Source organism: Eurytemora carolleeae, unplaced genomic scaffold (assembly GCF_000591075.1).
Source record: "Eurytemora carolleeae unplaced genomic scaffold, Eaff_2.0 scaffold280, whole genome shotgun sequence".
Taxonomy (NCBI): domain Eukaryota; kingdom Metazoa; phylum Arthropoda; class Copepoda; order Calanoida; family Temoridae; genus Eurytemora; species Eurytemora carolleeae.
The window spans coordinates 304,624-322,350 of NW_019396193.1; the positions used below are offsets into that span (position 1 = coordinate 304,624).

Below are 17,727 nucleotides of genomic sequence, written 5' to 3' on the forward strand. Positions count from 1 at the left end.
TGACGTTTATTCGATACAAACAAACAGACAAACAGACAGACAAGCCAAATTTATCTATAGATGAAGTAATAAGAAAGAAAAAGTAGTGAAATGAAGGGAAAGGAAGGGAAAGGAAGGGAAAGGAAGGGAAAGGAAGGGAAAGGAAGGGAAAGGAAGGGAAAGGAAGGGAAAGGAAGGGAAAGGAAGGAAAAGGAAGGGAAAGGAAGGGAAAGGAAGGGAAAGGAAGGGAAAGGAAGGGAAAGGAAGGGAAAGGAAGGAAAAGGAAGGGAAAGGAAGAAAAAGGAAGGAAAAGGAAGGGAAAGGAAGGGAAAGGAAGGGAAAGGAAGGGAAAGGAAGGGAAAGGAAGGGAAAGGAAGGGAAAGGAAGGGAAAGGAAGGGAAAGGAAGGGAAAGTAATGAAAGGAGAAAAATAGTGAATGGAAGGGAAAGAAAGAACGAGGAAGAAAAATATAGGAAAAAGAAGAAATAAAGAAAAGCAAAAAAAGAGAGGAAAGAAAAATAAGAAACAGGAAAGAAAATGAAGGAAAGTGAAGGAGAAGAAAGTTAGAGCAAGGAAAAAAAAGGGAGTGGAAGGAAAAGGTTAGGAGAAAGTAGGAAAAAGAAAGAAAGCAGAGGAAAAGATAGGAAAGAGAAGAAAGTGGCAGGAAAATGGTTTTAGAAAAAAATTGTGAAAAAACTTTCAAATGAAGAAAAAAGGTTTAAAAAGCAGAATGAGGAAAAAGTATTGATTAAATAGAAAGCAAAGTAATAAAATTAAGAAGGTGGTCATAGTAGTAAATAAGAGAAAGTTCACTGTTGTATGAGTTTAAAAGGGACATTTGCATATATGAGAGATACAGATAAATACAATTAAACGAGTTCAAGAATGAAAAGAACGTTAAAAAGGAGTAAAACTATGTGAAACTATGTCAGATAGATCTATTTCACACTTTTAACAAACCCTAGACCTTGTTTAAAATGAAAACAAAGACCAGAAGTAAAGATCTAGTTAGGTCCAGGGTTGACAAGGCAAATTGATTGATTGAAAAACAGGGCCGCCAACATGATTAAATACTTACAAACGTCAGCAATGCACTAGAGAATGACAGAAACATTGATGCTTCTCAATACCTTGTTTATGTTTGCTCATGTGGCTTTGTGGAATTTCAACATTTATTTGTGGATTTTAACGAATTTGTTGAATACTAATAAGAATGTTTGTTGATTATATTCTTTTGTCCGAATTTAACATAAAATGTGTTGACTATTAAAGATAACAAAATAATTGTTATGTAAACTACATTCTTCTCTCATGCATAATTTGCAACTTATTTTCGATTTTAATCTAAAATTCTTGCTTTATGAAAAAACTATTTTACGATGAGGCGATGTATATATTTTACAATGCGTCGATGTATATATTTTACGATGAGCCGATGTAGCCGATGTATATATTTTACAATGAGCCGATGTATATATTTTACAATGAGCCGATGTATATATTTTACAATGAGCCGATGTATATATTTTACGATGAGCCGATGTATATATTGTACAATGAGCCGATGTATATATTTATTAGAAGAACATCCTAAACTCTAATTCTAAACTCAACTAAACTAGATGGAAAAGTATTTCACCTTTTTTGTGACAATTTTTGTGTAGATTTATAAAGATGATATTTCAATGGTTGTTTGATAAAAAAAATGTTGTTTCAAATAAAATTAAACCAAAAAACTTAAAATTGTACTTCTTCCATTATGAAAATGTGTAGATGTGTAAAAATAATTGAAATATATGAAATGTAGTCTGAAGTAAATCGCTGCATGAATTTGATATCTGTACTTTATTTTTATTCCAGTTCATTAAACATCAAATATCATGGGTAACTATAGACCACCATTCCACTGCAAACTAGAAGTTATGATTGAAAACATATAAGAAATACAAGTACAGTATTGTTATGATAAATACTATTTTTATGAAATGCATAACACAGTTTAGCTTAGGTGTTATATTTAAAACCTAATTGAAAAACTATTTCAAGCTTCCATTTTTATATTTATTACCCAGGGGTGTCAATATCACACAAGTATTTATTAGTTCTAAGTCCCGCCTCTTTGTACCGCCATTTTCTTTCTTTTCTCCTCCCCCCCCCCCCCCCCCCTCCCTTTCTCAAATATCTCTTCTCACTCTCCCTGTCCCTCCTACTTTTAAAAAATCTTGTCACACTCTCTACCTGAGAAAATAAGATAATAGTGTTTCCAAAAACAATATTACAATACCTTTGCAGAACCCGGGTTGTCTTTCAATTAAAAATATGAAAATAGTGTTGTTATAAGTTTTGAATAGATTTAAAGAAAAATGTATTAAATCTTCCAAAATTTAAAAACTTTATTATGTTAACGTTTGTTTCTACTAAAACAAAGAAAAACAATCAAAAACGATCGCTCCTACACGTATTTTCGTTTTTGCATCGTTTTTTTGGGTCGTTTTTGCACCTATCTTCTGTCAGTGTCAAAAGTGTAAGAAAAAATGTTAAAAATACAAATTTTTAAAACAAATGCTATTTTTCTACTATGCCAAATTTTGACCCTAAATAAAATATAGACAAAAAACGACACAAAAACGACCCATAAACAACCCAAAACGACCCAAAAACGACCAAAATGACCCAAAAACGACCCAACTGAAGGCACATCACTATGTGCGGGCAAGTAAAGTTTTTACCAATTTACATAAAAATTTACCGTTCATATCTTTTAATTTTTGCTAAATAAACCAACAACAAAACTGCCAAATATGAAGTTAGACTCAAAATAGTCCCAGAAACATATAACAAAGCAATTGTGCACTGTGTTGAATGAAGATGAATGTTCAAGCACTGTGTCTGTATGCTGCAGTTAGTTTATCACACAGCTAATTTTATTTAAAAATACGGTCTGTCATCTTTACTGGTACAAGAAATTATCATGATTATCAGGATTAACTTTAAATTAAGGTTTAATAATAATCTTTAATCCGAATTCAGAATATTTACGAAAAATATATATACATATAATCGATGTCGAACAAAATATATAAATATATATGTATATACAATACATATGCTATTTCGAGTTCGAAAGCCAAAGGTGTAAACAATTTTAGTTAAAACTTATTTTAAAAAATTAAATTCCCAAAAATAAGTCACGAGAAAAAATTCCGCTGTTCTAAGCGGTTAATTGGGATAAGTTAACCTAATTCTATCCAGGCATAATATATAATCAAGGAATTTGAAATACTGCTTTGAATATTTAGAAAGTATCCCGGGACTTCATGAAGTAATAACAGAAAAAAATGTCGTAATTTTTGTTCTGAAAAGAATCCCCCCAAAAATTATAATTTATGTCTAGATGTACCCGCAGCAGATGATGTACCCTGTGAGTAGTGGTACCGGCCCGCTATACCCTGTTCCAGTCGGCATGAGCCCAGCAGGCCCTGTTTACAGTAACGGACATACCCCTGTACAGTACAGTACCGGACAGGCCCCTGTACAGTACATGTACCATCAAGGGAATCAGAATACACTATATGAACCCAACCCAACACAGAGGAATACAATGGTAAGGAGACCTAGATCATAGAAAAAATGAAGGGGAAAAAACCTCCGATGCCTTTGTACAGTGTACACGATAAATCACTTCAGCACAATTTCTGGAGTGGTGCATTGTGTTCGTACACTGTACACTACTGTACACCCCCACATCTTAAATGATGCTGATATTTTTGTTGTTTTTGTGACACATTCCTTTTTTAGGTTTGAAAGCTTTGCAAATTGTATTTTAGGGAAGTTTCTAACTTTAATTTCCAAGTAAAAAACATTACAAGTATTTTTGTTCAAAACTGTTGAATTTGATAGACTTTTTATTAAACTTTTCACAGACAAATTTGGTTTCCCCATTTTTTCCCAACTTGAGGTTTCAGATGTGCCAGCTGAATACTTAAATTATTCGTCCTGAGATCGAACGGCACTTTTGTGTGGATATTGTTAATCTTAAACTCTCGATCTCGATATCTAATGAGTGGTATTTTAAATTTGATAATCAACGCTTGATCTCTCAATTCAAGTTATCCCTGCAGGGCATGACCATCACGGGATATCGAAAAGAAATAAATTGCTTGATCCCAATATTCAAACCACAAACGTTCTGACTTCTGTTTATATTCCAATGAAAAAAATACAAAATAACTAAAAACGAAAATTTAACGAGCATTGAACAATAGGAGAATAAATCATTTTACACGTTATGTCCAAATATTATACTTCCTAACAATTCTTATTAATTATAATATTTTTGCTTTCCAGGTTCACTAAAATACTGAGCACTTCTTGAAGAAGGAGGAGAAGGAGGGGAAATTGGAGAAGAAGGAGAAGAAGGAGAAGTAGAAAAAGGGAGAAGAAGAAGGAGAAGAAGTGGGAGAAGAGAGAAGAAGAGAAAGATGATGATGTGCAAATAATTTAATAAAAAATTGTTGTAAAATTATGGAAATTGTTTTTGGGAATATTATAAATAAAATATTTCTTTTCAAATCATTTTAACAAGAAATAAGTATGACATTGTAAACTAGACAGAAGAAGCAGGTAAACTGAATGCCACAACACTGGTACAGCTCCTCCAGAAGAAGCAGGTAAACTGAATGCCACAACACTGGTACAGCTCCTCCAGTTTTGGTTTTATACACACGAACGAGAGAAGCAAATTTATCCGGTTACACAATATAAATTTATCCGGTTACACAATATAAATTTATCCGGTTACACAATATAAATTTATCAGGTTACACAAGATAAATTTATCAGGTTACAGAATATAAATTTATCAGGTTACACAATATAAATTTAAAATATTATTTTAAAAACTGATCATTTTCAACCGATGTTTCTCTACTGCAGGAAAACAAAGAAATTATAAGAATTAAACACTTTTTAAAAACGGCATTATATTTCAAATTATTGATCAGATAAAGGTTGCTAGGGTACTGTTGTGAATCGGGCATGTCCCTCTGTTTTTATGGATTGTCACTCTAAATTACTTTATAGTTTTTTTGAGGCCCCGGCTTTAAAATCCAAAAAAACTTGATTAATTTCCATTCAAATTTCTGTTAAAGTGATTTTCGGACATTAATTGCCAGTATTGATCTCTTTTCAAGAAAAAAAGGAAATGCTCTTCATTGCTTATAAACTTAGACATGGGAATATCTCCTAAAATTAATTACTTTTTTATTCTATTTTTTCTTATTTTATTCTTACAATAAAACCAATTAATTTGTAAAATAGGAAAACAATTGTTAGACTTAAATTATGACTTTCATTGAGGTAACAAAAGTTATTATCTGTTGTCATAAATATGTATTTCATTAATACGTTTGACATAACCCGATTTTTATAAGTTTCACTTTTCATACATTCCAAAAGTTGTAAATAACATAAGTCATAACTTTCATTTGTCATATACAAATACGTTTTTTATAGTAAACAAATCATACATTTGTCGAAATCTATCCAATTTTAACATTTTTCTAGAGTTCAATATCATGTAGTGGAAGGAAAGTCCGAAAATATAAACAATACTCCCCGGAGTAACCTGTCAGAGATGTCATGGTCCTATTCAACAGTTTTAGGGCAAAACTATTAACAGATGGAGACGGTCAACTGTATGCAACATTTCAGCACCGACTTTGTGACCTCGTAGCTCCTCTATTTTTGATGTAACGCACTTAAGTTTATAGCTTTAATAATTTAATTTAATTTTACAATATTTTATCGCACTTATGTATCAAGTTACATATTACAATATTAAAACCTAGCTTTAATCTTCTCAATAGCTCTACAACAAGAGGAGATATGGTGGACTACATAAAAATAACATAATTTTCAATCTCACGTTCAATTTACTTTATTTTAACATCACACTGTTTACTGTTTACTTTATGTTTAGCTTAATAAAAAGGATGCATTCATGTTATTAGATGTGGATGAGGATAAAGATGAGTTTTTAAGGAACACCCTGCAAAAACTAAAGATAATATGTTCTTTTTATAAAATACTCCCTGTTGGTCATAGAAGCTCGATGATTCAATTTTCCGCTGTTTTCTGCTGAGGTCACTACATTTAGCGAAATCTGTTCTTTATCTTTTTTATCTTTTTTATCTTTATAACTTTCTTTATGTTATTATTCATTGGGTCTTTTGCAATATGACTTCTAACAGAAATTTCAAGGATTTAAAGGAACTGTCGACGTGCTTAAAGGAACTGTTGACGTGTTTGAAGGGACTGTCGACGTGTTTAAAGGGACTGTCGACGAAATTTAAAGGGACTGTCGACGTGTTTAAAGGGACTGTCGACGTGTTTAAAGGGACTGTCGACGTGTTTAAAGGGACTGTCGACGAGTTTAAAGGGACTGTCGACGAGTTTGAAAGGACTGTCGACGTGTTTAAAGGGACTGTCAATGTGTTTAAAGGGAATGTCTAAGTGTTTAAAGGGACTGTCGACGTGTTTAAAGGAACTGTCGATGTGTTTAAAGGAACTGTCGACGTGTTTAAAGGAACTGTCGACGTGTTTAAAGGAACTGTCGACGTGTTTGAAGGGACTGTCGACGTGTTTGAAGGAACTGTCGACGTGTTTAAAGGGACTGTCTAAGTGTTTAAAGGGACTGTCGACGTGTTTAATGGGACTGTCGACGTGTTTAAAACGACTGTCTAAGTGTTTAAAGGGACTGTCTACGTGTTTTAAGTGACTGTCGAAGTGATTAAAGGGACTGTCGAAGTGTTTAAAGGAACTGTCGATGTGTTTAAAGTAACTGTCGACGTGTTTAAAGGGACTGTCAACGTGTTTAAGGAACTGTTGACGTGTTTAAAGGGACTGTCGACGTGTTTAATGGGACTGTCGACGTGTTTAAAACGACTGTCGATGTGTTTAAAGGAACTGTCGACGTGTTTAAAGGAACTGTTGACGTGTTTAAAGGGACTGTTAACGTGTTTAAGGAACTGTCGACTTGTTTAAAGGGACTGTCGACGTGTTTAAGGAACTGTCGACGTGTTTAAAGGGACTGTAGACGTGTTTAAAGGAACTGTCGTCGTGTTTAAAGGATCTGTCGACGAGTTTAAAGGGACTGACGACGTGCTTAAAGGAACTGTCGACGTGTTTAAATGAACTGTCGACGTGTTTAATGGGACTGTCGACGTGTTTAAAGGGACTGTCAATGTGTTTAAAGGAACTGTCGACGTGTTCAAAGGGACTGTCGACGTTTTTAAAGAAACTTTCGACGTGTTTAAAGGGACTGTCGACTTGTTTAAAGGGACTGTCGACGTGTTTACAGGGACTGTCAACGTGTTAAAAAGAAACGTCGACCTGTTTAAAGGAACTGTCGACGTGTTTAAAGGGACTGTCGACGTCTTTAGAGGGACTGTCGACGTGTTTAAAGGGACTGACGACGTGTTCAAAGGGACTGTCGACGTGTTTAAAGGAACTGTCGACGTGTTTGAAGGAACTGTCGACGTGTTTAATGGGACTGTCGACGTGTTTAAAGGGACTGTCAACGTGTTTAAAGGGACTGTCGACGTGTCCAAAGGGACTGTCGACGTTTTTAAAGGAACTGTCGACGTGTTTAAAGGGACTGTTGACGTGTTTAAAGGGACTGTCGACTTGTTGAAAGGGACTGTCGACGTGTTGACAGGGACTGTCAACGTGTTAAAAGGAACTGTCGACGTGTTTAAAGGGACTGTCGACTTGTTTAAAGGAACTGTCGACGTGTTTACAGGGACTGTCAACGTTTTAAAAGGGACTGTCGACGTGTTCAAAGGGACTGTCGACGTTTTTAAAGGAACTGTCGACGTGTTTAAAGGAACTGTCGACGTGTTTAAAGGGACTGTCGACGTGCTTAAAGGGACTGTCGACGTGTTTACAGGGACTGTCAACGTGTTAAAAGGAACTGTCGACGTGTTTAAAGGGACTGTCGACTTGTTTAAAGGAACTGTCGACTTGTTTAAAGGAACTGTTCACGTGTTTAAAGGGACTGTCGATGTGTTTAAAGGAACTGTCGACGTGTTTAAAGGGACTGTCGACGTGTTTAAAGGGACTGTCAACGTGTTTAAAGAGACTGTCGACGTGATTAAGGGGACTAAATTTAAATTTTCTAATTTTCTAATTTTGTTGGTTTATTAATATTTCTCCTGAAACAATTTGGTATGTTTTTGTTATATTTCAATAAAAATAGTTACTGATTTACTTGCTAACCTTGTAGCCTGGCCTAATCGTACAAACCATGGTTATTTTAATCTTAGATTATTTGATCTAACAGAATTCATATTTTGAAATAAAATTTGGTTGCAAAGATATAGGGACAAGAAAATCAGAGTTTGTTGCAAATTCTCCAATTTTTTATTTATAGTTCATCTTTAATACTATTTGTAACACATTTTTGTCTATTAATCATATTGTGTATAGCATTTGTAATCAAACAAAAGACCTCTGCTCTTTTCAGATTTGGAATTAAAAGTTTTGAACTCGATTTAACTTATTTAAAAGTTTTGAACTCGATTTAACTTATTTAAAAGTTTGGAACTCGATTTAACTTAATTATAAGGGAATTTTCTACACGACAGAAATATACTTCGTTCTTTTAAAAACTCTAAAAAAGAAAAACAGGAAAATGTCCAAAAAATATTATTTATCTATAAATGTGAATCAAAGAATTATAAAAAAGTTGCAGGACTAGGAAAGGGGAGCAAAAAATCTTTTTAAAAGTTTAAATCAACTTTCCCTAATGTCTGTCCTGGTGCAATTGCAATTAAAAAGTTTTGCTTGTTTTCCTCTCATGTTTTCTAATAAACAAGAGCAAAAAAACAAGAGGTAACATATCTTTAATAAAGGGGACTATAGACACAATTTCAAGTGACCTTCCAAGAAAATATGTCGTCCTTAGAAGTGTTTAATTCTGATAAGTTCCTTTATAAAATCTGTAGAATAAATATACAATTTTATTTAGAAACCAAAACTAAACATAATAATATTTTTTCTTAACATTGGGATATCTCATTCCTGCTCTGAAGTTCAAACAAAGATTATGTGGTACCATTGTGAATTGGAGATTGTGTGGTCAATTGTGAATTGGAGATTCCACACCATATGTGGAGGGTCCCTTCTAATTACGTAAGTAATATAAAGGATAGTTATATATATGAAACCTTTTCTAATATTTATTGTTCAAAAGTACTCTATTATACTATAGTTGCAATTAAAGCCAATACATTCAATATCCTTCCTCCCCCCCTCCCTTGCACGGCGCCACGCCCATTTATGTGCAAAGCTTATAGCTGCCCCACCCCTCTTCTTGCACCTCCCCCCCCCCCAGCATTGAACAAAAGGATTATTGGATTATTATGTAATAGCCCTACTTCAATGATGTAATATATACAGCTATCTATCTATCTTTCTTTATATTCCATCTATCTTTCGTCATGCGTAGCTGACTATCTATCTATCTCTCTATCTACTTATGGTAAGGGACAGGTATAATTCATGAATTTCCAGGTAGAATCAGGCAGTATCAAGCAGTTAGGGTTTACAGACTGTACACTCAGGGCCGGGGCAATTATCATCTGGAAATTATTCAGAAATCGTAAAATAATCATTTTTAGAATTAAACAAAGCATGATTTACAAACAATAGCTTATCTGCAATTAAATTATGCTGAATCAGAAAGTGAAAAAATTGATGAAAATAGTAGTATTGCTATTCTGCTGAATGTGGTTTTTCTTCCTACGTATAACGTGGAGTTAACATTCTATTTTTTAAGGGCTACAAAAAGCATTAAAAAAGCATTTAGAAATCCACGAGAAAAAAAATTAATTCGCGAGAAAAAAAACCTTGAAAAGAGGTTTATTCTATTAAATATAGTATACTCGGAATAGTCCAGTTTGTAGTCCAGTTTGTAGTCCAGTTTGTAGTCCAGTTTGTAGTCCAGTTTGTAGTCCAGTTTGTAGTCCAGGTTGTAGTCCAGTTTGCAGTCCAGTTTGTAGTCCAGTTTGTAGTCCAGTTTGTAGTCCAGTTTGTAGTCCAGTTTGTAGTCCAGTTTGACCTGTTTTCGGGACTTTACTTGGAAGTGTATATGATTTCAAAATGGCATTTCTTATTAAAAGAAGTTATTTTTCATTTTGTTAAATCATGCTTCTTTGCACGCAGGTTCCTTAACCTAAACCTACGCACGTTAGAACAGGAAAAATATGGAATATATTCAGTATTCTGTTCAGTTCAAACATATTTTAGTTTTGGATCTTTATTTGTAGTTAAACTTGTGTGTTTGATAGTAATATATATATATATATATATCAGTTGAAACGCAACAATCTTCTTATAACATTTTATTCATAAATATATAAATATATATATATATAACTAGGCTTTTAGGGCGCTTCGCGTTTTAAATAAACTTGTATTCTTGTATCTGTGAGCATTTTCTCGTTGTACAAATAATTACAAACAAAAAAAGGTCGCAGTTTTCCAAATTGTTACTTCAGAAAAGAGTGCGAAGATGCTTAAAATTCACGAGTAAAATAAGTGAAACTTTCGTTAACAATATTTTAAGATTTGTTCACGTTAAATGCAAAAATGTATGAAAATCCTTGCTTTCACACTTATTCCCCCTTTTTCAAATATTCCACTACTTTTTCAAGGATCAAAATATTTCTTTAGTTTTCTTTTATAATTGTTAATAAACAAGAATTTATTAACAATAGTATTTTGTAAAAGTAGACTTGAAAGAAATCTCAAAATTGTTTGTCAAATACCACCAAAAAAAGATTATGTTCGATGTCTAAAAATAAAACCTTATACACAAATTCATTTCTACTTTATCAACCTTCACTCTCATTGTACGAGTTGTTAAAAAACAATTTTAACAAAGTATGAACATGTCTCTGATTTTGTAATCCCTTTATCTTTGAAAAGTGAAGGTGTAAATCCTTTGATATTTCAAACTTAAAAAAAATTTCGGTAAGTGTCAAAATGCGCAAAATGTTAAAATTTTTTCAACATTGTCTTTATTTTGTAATCCCTATATCTTTGAAACGTGAAGGTGTAATCCTTTGATATTTCAAACTTTAAAAAAAAAGTTTTCGGTAATTGTCAGAATGCGCAAAATGTTATAATTTTGTCAAACATTGTGTATATTTTGTGGGAACAGTGTGTGACAAGAATTGAATTATTGATAAATCATTATTTTATAGAAACTCTCTCTCTCTATCTATCTATCTCTCTAGAGATTGATAAAATGACAAAGCTGAAGACTGAAAAATGATGAAGATCATGAGCAACTATCTATCTATCTGTCTTACCCAAATTTGATAAAGGATAAGAAAGAGAAGATGAATTATGTCAGTAAAAGATGTCATTCAACTTGGAAACCAAGATCAAATCAAAATAAATTTAAAAATGTCGTCAAGATTTCAACCTGAAATCAAAGAAAAAAATGGACGGGTTTAAAAAACATTATTCTGTTTTTCTTGAATCTTGGTGAGATCCTATCTTGTATCCTGTATCCTAAATGTATTAACCCCTGCATTCCTATATTCTTTATATTTAAGTCTATATTGCAGATACCATCAAATCCTGCATGTGTATACTGTATAGGATTGAAGCCTGTACTTTTTGTCCCAGAGTAGGATCTAAACCTGCATTCTGTATCCTGATAAAATCTGTATTTTGTATCCTAGAGTAGGATCTAAACCTGTATTCTGTATCCTAGAGTAGGATAAAATCTGTATTTTGTATCCTAGAGTAGGATCTAAACCTGTATTCTGTATCCTAGAGTAGGATAAAATCTGTATTTTGTATCCTAGAGTAGGATTAAAACCTGTATTCTGTAACTTGGATAGGATTGAAACCTGTATTCTGTAAACTAGAGTAGGATTAAAACCTGTATCCTGTATCATGGAGTAAGATTGAACCCTGTATTCTATATCCTAGAGTAGGATTGAAACTTCTACTGTATCTTGGATAGGATTTAAACCTTTATTCTGTATCATAGAGAAGGATTAAAACCTGTATCCTGATCCTAGAGTAGGATTGAAACCTTTATTCTGTATCCTAGAGTAGGATTAAAACCTGTATCCTGTATCCCAGAATTGGATTGAAACATGTATTCATCCTGGATAGGAATGAAACCTGTATCCTGTTTCCTAGAGAAGGATAGAAACCTGTATTCTGTATCCTTCAAGGATTGAAACCTGTATTCTGTATCCTGATTAGGATTGAACATTATATTCAGGATAGGGTTTAATGCTCCAGGTCCCAAATATCTCTCTGAAGAATTGTATTTCCACATCCTGGGACTAATGATCCTAACATTTCCTTTTCTGTTCAGATTCTTTCAGTTTTTATAAAAGTATAATTCTCGAACATTATTTGGTTTGGGATAAACATATACTCTTATATATATCTTTTTTATCCTTCTTATTTTACTGTTTTTATTTTGTATATTCTACTGTTTTTTGCGGCTTACTTTCCGATTTTATCCTGCTTATTTTACTGTTTTAATCCTGCTTATTCTACTACTTTTAACCTGCTTATTTTCCTGTTTTTAACCAGCTTATTGTACTTTTTAAATCCTACTTATTATACTGCTTTTATCCTGCTTATTCTACTGCTTTTATCCTGCTCCTTTTTCTGCTTTTATTCTGCTTATTCTACTGCTTTTATCCTGCTTATTTTACTGTTTTTATCCTGCCTATTCTACTGCTTTTATCCTGCTTATTCTACTGCTTTTATTCTGCTTATTTTCTGTTTTTATCCTGCCTATTCTACTGCTTTTATCCTGCTTATTTTCCTGTTTTTAACCTGCTTATCGTACTTTTTTAATCCTACTAATTCTACTGTTTTTATTCTGCTTATTTTACTACTTTTATTCTGCTTATTCTACTTTTATTATCCTGCTTATTCTACTGTTCTTATCCTGCTCATTTTACTGTTATTATCCTGCTTATTTTACTCTTCTTATCCTGCTTATTTTACTGTTATTATCCTGCTTATTTTACTGTTATTATCGTGCTTATTTTACTGTTATTATCCTGCTTATTCTACTTTTATTATCTTGCTCATTTTACTGTTCTTATCCTGCTTATTTTACTGTTCTTATCCTGCTTATTTTACTGTTATTATCCTGCTTATTCTACTTTTATTATCTTGCTCATTTTACTGTTCTTATCCTGCTTATTTTACTTTTCTTATCCTGCTTATTTTACTGTTATTATCCTGCTTATTTTACTCTTCTTATCCTGCTTGTTTATTGCTCTTATCCTGCTTATTTTACTGTTCTTATCCTGCTTATTTTACTGCTTTCATCCTGTTACTGTTTTTCAATCCTATTAATTCTACTGTTTTTATTCTGCTTATTCTACTGCTTTTATTCTGCTTATTTTCCTGTTATTATCCTGCTTATTTTACTGTTCTTATCCTGCCTATTTTATCAAATTAACTATCAGAATATCCTTTCTAAAAAGTTTCAGGTCGTCATTGAAATCTCATCCTTGGCAGCTAAACCTGTAAAGGGTTACCCACAAAGGATAAGACGACCTCATAAAATAAAAACAATATATATTCTTGTATATCAATGCATAAAATAACAAAAAAATAACGATCTCGAGGCTAATTATAGTTTCAGAATTAAAACATATTTTATGATTTGACAAAGAAAAAAACAAGTTAACATTTCCAGGAGACCAAGATTTTAAGAATAAAAGACAGAGTAGTTTCCGTACAGTCGTCATTGAAGTCTCAGCCTTTGTGGGTAACACTGAACATCGTCCTTTCCTGATATTCTTCTATCAAATCTGTCTCCTGGATACACACACAGCTGATATCAAGTTTTTCTTCTCGGGACTAAATCCAGTTTCATCATAGAACTCGTCTAGTTCAACATATATCGGAGAAAATAATATAAAGCAATGAATCTCAGAGGAAAAATAATACTCCTCAAAACAAAATTATGTAGTCGTCGCGTTGTTTTGATAATTAAGGGCATTTTTTCAGAATGTTTTAAACCGTCGCAGTACTTCATTGGAAAAAATACTATTGTGATTAAAGAATATCTCAATAACAAGAAAAGACGACCACAAAGATTGAAAGGAGTTGAGTCTGTTTCAAAAACTTTTATTTTCTAATCCCTATATCTTTGCAACCTGATGGTGTATACCTGTGGTATTTCAAACTTAGATTAATTGATCCAACAGAATATCTAAAGTCTACGTCATTGCGTTGCAAAGATTTAGGGATTAGAAAATCAGAGTTTGTGGGAAAGACTCAACTCCTTTCAACGTTTTGGGTCGTCTCTTTTTTGTTATTGAGATATTCTATATTCATAATAGTTTTTTTTTTTCAGTTTTTAGTTTTATATTTGTTAGAAACGTTGCATTGCATCCTGTATATTACTAGGAAATCAGTGTGAATTTTGCAAACTGATTAATCAAACATTTTCAGAAAGTGCATTTAATCCTTAAAATGATTTCAGATTAATATTTGCATACCAGGATATAGTGAACGGTATGTAAATAAAAAAAATTAAGCAGAAAAATGCCTCAAAGTCATCGGAAACTAAGAAGAACAACAAACCTCTAAAGTGAATTGTTTAAAAAAGTGGAATCAACCAATTGTGTGAGAAAACTATTAAAAAACTAGAAAATCTGGTAAAAAAATGGAGGAAAATACTCATCATAATCTACTTAATCAGGTCCGTCTTTTAAACTGTTATTGAAATGACAATATAAGCGTATTTTCAAATGACCCTTATATATTGCTTCTTATAAACAAGAAATGCGCATTCTTTGGCAGAGAAACCGCGATAAACAATTAAAAAAAACATTGATACCTAGTCAGACAAAGCTTTCAAGAGTTATACTGTTGTAAATCGGGTATTGCCATGTCTTTGCATGGAGGTCAAAATTACATTATTTACTGTATCCAAATGTTGGGATTAAAAACACAACTAAGTCTATCCTTGGCTTAACATTTTTTTCAAATGTAAAATAAAATTTTTGTCAGATTTAAAATCGGTAAACCTTTTAAGTCTGTTCGTCCAAAGTATTAAAAAAACCTGCGCAAGGAACTGAACTCTTGCCACAAACTCTGATTGTTTAACCCAGGTATGTCTTTGCAATATGATATCCTGGACCTTTGCAATATGATTTTGCAATATGATATCCTGGACCTTTGCAATATGATGTCCTGGACCTTTGCAATATGATATCCTGGACCTTTGCAATATGATATCCTGGACCTTTACAATATGATATCCTGGACCTTTGCAATATGATATCCTGGACCTTTGGTGTTTCAAACTCTGATTAAATTAGGTCAAAGAGTCTAGGTTGGAAATATTAAAAAATAAGAATCTGAGTTTGTGGCCAAAACTCAATTCCTTTGATATTTATTTTATCAATTTAATGGCATATATTTTTTTTGGTTCGTTTGTCCTGAAATAAAACCCCTGTGAAATTTATCAGAGTTTTAATAAATATTTGAGATTCGAGCTTTCAGGAACATCTTTGAGCGGTAAGATAGGCTTAGTCCTAATCACACGTACTAAAAATAAGATATTGTGTATATTTTCAAATAGCTATACATTCCCTTTAATAATATGTATTTTCAATTAAGTGAATAGTCCCTTTAAAATGTCAAAAAAAAATATAAATTGTCATTGTTTGTTTTTATTTTAGAATGGTACTGCATATTCTACGAAGGACATTAGTTCTTCTCCGTACAGTAAGAAAAAACAAACAATCGCGACTGCTTGCGCGACTCTAGGCTGTTTGCTGAACGGCTGCGTGATTGGTTTCACAAGCCCGGCCTTACCTTCACTTCTCACCGGAAGTCCGGATATTTACGGAAACCCGGTTCCGTTAGAGCTTCAACAATCATCATGGATTGCTAGCATTCTTTCTATCGGATGCTTTATAGGTAAAAGAAAATTCTAATTCTTCTTCATTACAAAGGAAATTGAGTTTGTTGCAACAAAGAAATCAAGTTACAACCAATAACTCGTAATGGATATGTTGTTAGGATTGGTTGAATCAAATGGCTCACTTATATCAGAAATCCACCCAGATTTTAAATCCTGCATCGATTTTTAAACCTGGCATGGCCCAAGGTTATAATGCAAGGAAAATTATTTCAGAGGTGTACGCATCTTTTGCACTGCAGTGTACTGTCTCTGGGCGGTATTGTAAACTCAAGACGGATGTCACAGCCTGTCATGAGATCCATCTTTTACATAAAAAATCAATGAAATATTCTGGCCATCGGAAACTTTTATGGGAATTATCAAAATTTTCAAAATTTAGTGCTTTTATCCTCCTCGGATACTAAACGAACACTGATGCATCTATTCTTGTTTACAGATTACGCCCAGAGAGAACTGTTTTGAATATGTACGCAGAGTATACGCAACTGCAATTAACTTTCCTTGCATTATAACCCTGGCATGGTTTTTGAATTTACCTTACTAACTCACTCATAATTTTTCGTAGTATTGTACATTTTACATATTTTATATCTAGAATTCGAGCTTCCTTAAATTGATAAATGGCCAAAATGCTAATCGATTTTTGCCTGATAGCAAGCCTATTTTGGGTATTTTATTTTTGTGTGAATTCATTTTTTAAAAATTGTTTTGAAATTTGAACATATAAATCAATGTGCTGTTGTACCAAATAAGAGGAAAAGGACCGAGTTTATTGAATTTGTGGGGTCGCTAAACTGCCTACCGCTGGTTTAAATTTAAATGCTTCCTGACTTTTTAACTTTGAATCGGCAGTAGGTAGTTCAGCGAAGTAGCTCAGTCATTTAATTCGTTACATGGTGTCTAAAAATGCATGGGAAATTATTTAGAACATTTATTATTTTCGGACTTAAACAAGATTCGGAAAGTATGATTATACTTTTCGGTCCAAATTTTACTTTTCTTTCTAACAAAATGTTCTATTCGGCCTTAAAATGGTTTAAAATAATTCAAATATGAAAAAACTAAAGCATTCGGAATTTATACAAGTAGATAAAAGTTTTCTTAAAAAGATCTCATTGAAAAAAGTTAGGACAGCCATTTTTCTGAATTACTTCATTCATACTTTCAAACTCCACCAACCTTTTTTCTAAGACATAATTCAAAAGTCTTGATTTTGGTCAGGCTCACCGTGAGTATATCATTTAATCAAAGTCATGTGTCTTGTGAGCTTTCAAATTGACGGAAATATCAAATTAAAGACATTTCTGACTTCAGTCAAGTTTTGAAGAAGAGGGGGGGGGGCAGACCCGCTATTACATAGTTTTTTAAAATTATAAATTTATTTGTTTAGGGTGTATAATGGCCGGACCTATTATGGAGAAAATAGGACGGAAGCAAACATTACTCTGGGTTTGTACAGTCAACTACGCTCTAGGTTTTATCCTGATCTTGGTAGCTAACAATACCATATTCATCTACATAGGCAGGTTAGTAATTCATTTATTCATTCATTAATTATTCATCCTGATCTTGGTAGCTAGCAATACCATCCTTTCATCCACCTATTCATTCAATCATTCATCATTCATAAATTTAATATTGTCATTGCTTTATCAAATTCGGTGTTCTAATTTTTTAGGCCCCCCTCCTTCCAATATTTCAAGAAGCGATACTTTAATTTTTTTGATTAGTTTTGGCTTCATACAGTTTCACCC

At 32.9% G+C, this 17,727-nt stretch overlaps 2 protein-coding genes across 2 annotated transcripts in view; both read left to right on the plus strand.

The window, feature by feature from the left end:
• Positions 1 to 4,429, plus strand: part of LOC111697796 (uncharacterized) — a 56,479-nt gene extending 52,050 nt beyond the window's left edge. Inside the window, exons 10-11 of the mRNA XM_023467923.1 lie at positions 3,374 to 3,583; positions 4,327 to 4,429. Coding sequence (XP_023323691.1) covers positions 3,374 to 3,583; positions 4,327 to 4,335 — 219 coding nt within the window. The 3' untranslated portion in view covers positions 4,336 to 4,429. The remainder of the gene's footprint in view (positions 1 to 3,373; positions 3,584 to 4,326) is intronic.
• Positions 4,430 to 14,493: 10,064 nt separating this feature from the next.
• On the plus strand, positions 14,494 to 17,542 carry LOC111697798 (facilitated trehalose transporter Tret1-like). Its single transcript, XM_023467925.1, has 3 exons — positions 14,494 to 14,743; positions 15,729 to 15,969; positions 17,364 to 17,542. Exons 1-3 carry the CDS (start codon positions 14,708 to 14,710, stop codon positions 17,525 to 17,527), a joined length of 441 nt encoding a protein of 146 aa, XP_023323693.1. The 5' UTR covers positions 14,494 to 14,707; the 3' UTR covers positions 17,528 to 17,542.
• The last annotated feature ends 185 nt before the right edge of the window (positions 17,543 to 17,727 follow it).

What these genes read in the sequence shown, in the direction of transcription:
- LOC111697798 (XM_023467925.1), top strand. Translation starts at nt 14,708, where the DNA reads ATGGAGGAAAATACTCATCATAATCTACTTAATCAG. An exon ending in ATCATAATCTACTTAATCAG is followed by an intron (nt 14,744 to 15,728) that starts GTCCGTCTTTTA and finishes TTTTTATTTTAG; the next exon opens with AATGGTACTGCATATTCTAC. An exon ending in TTCTATCGGATGCTTTATAG is followed by an intron (nt 15,970 to 17,363) that starts GTAAAAGAAAAT and finishes TTATTTGTTTAG; the next exon opens with GGTGTATAATGGCCGGACCT.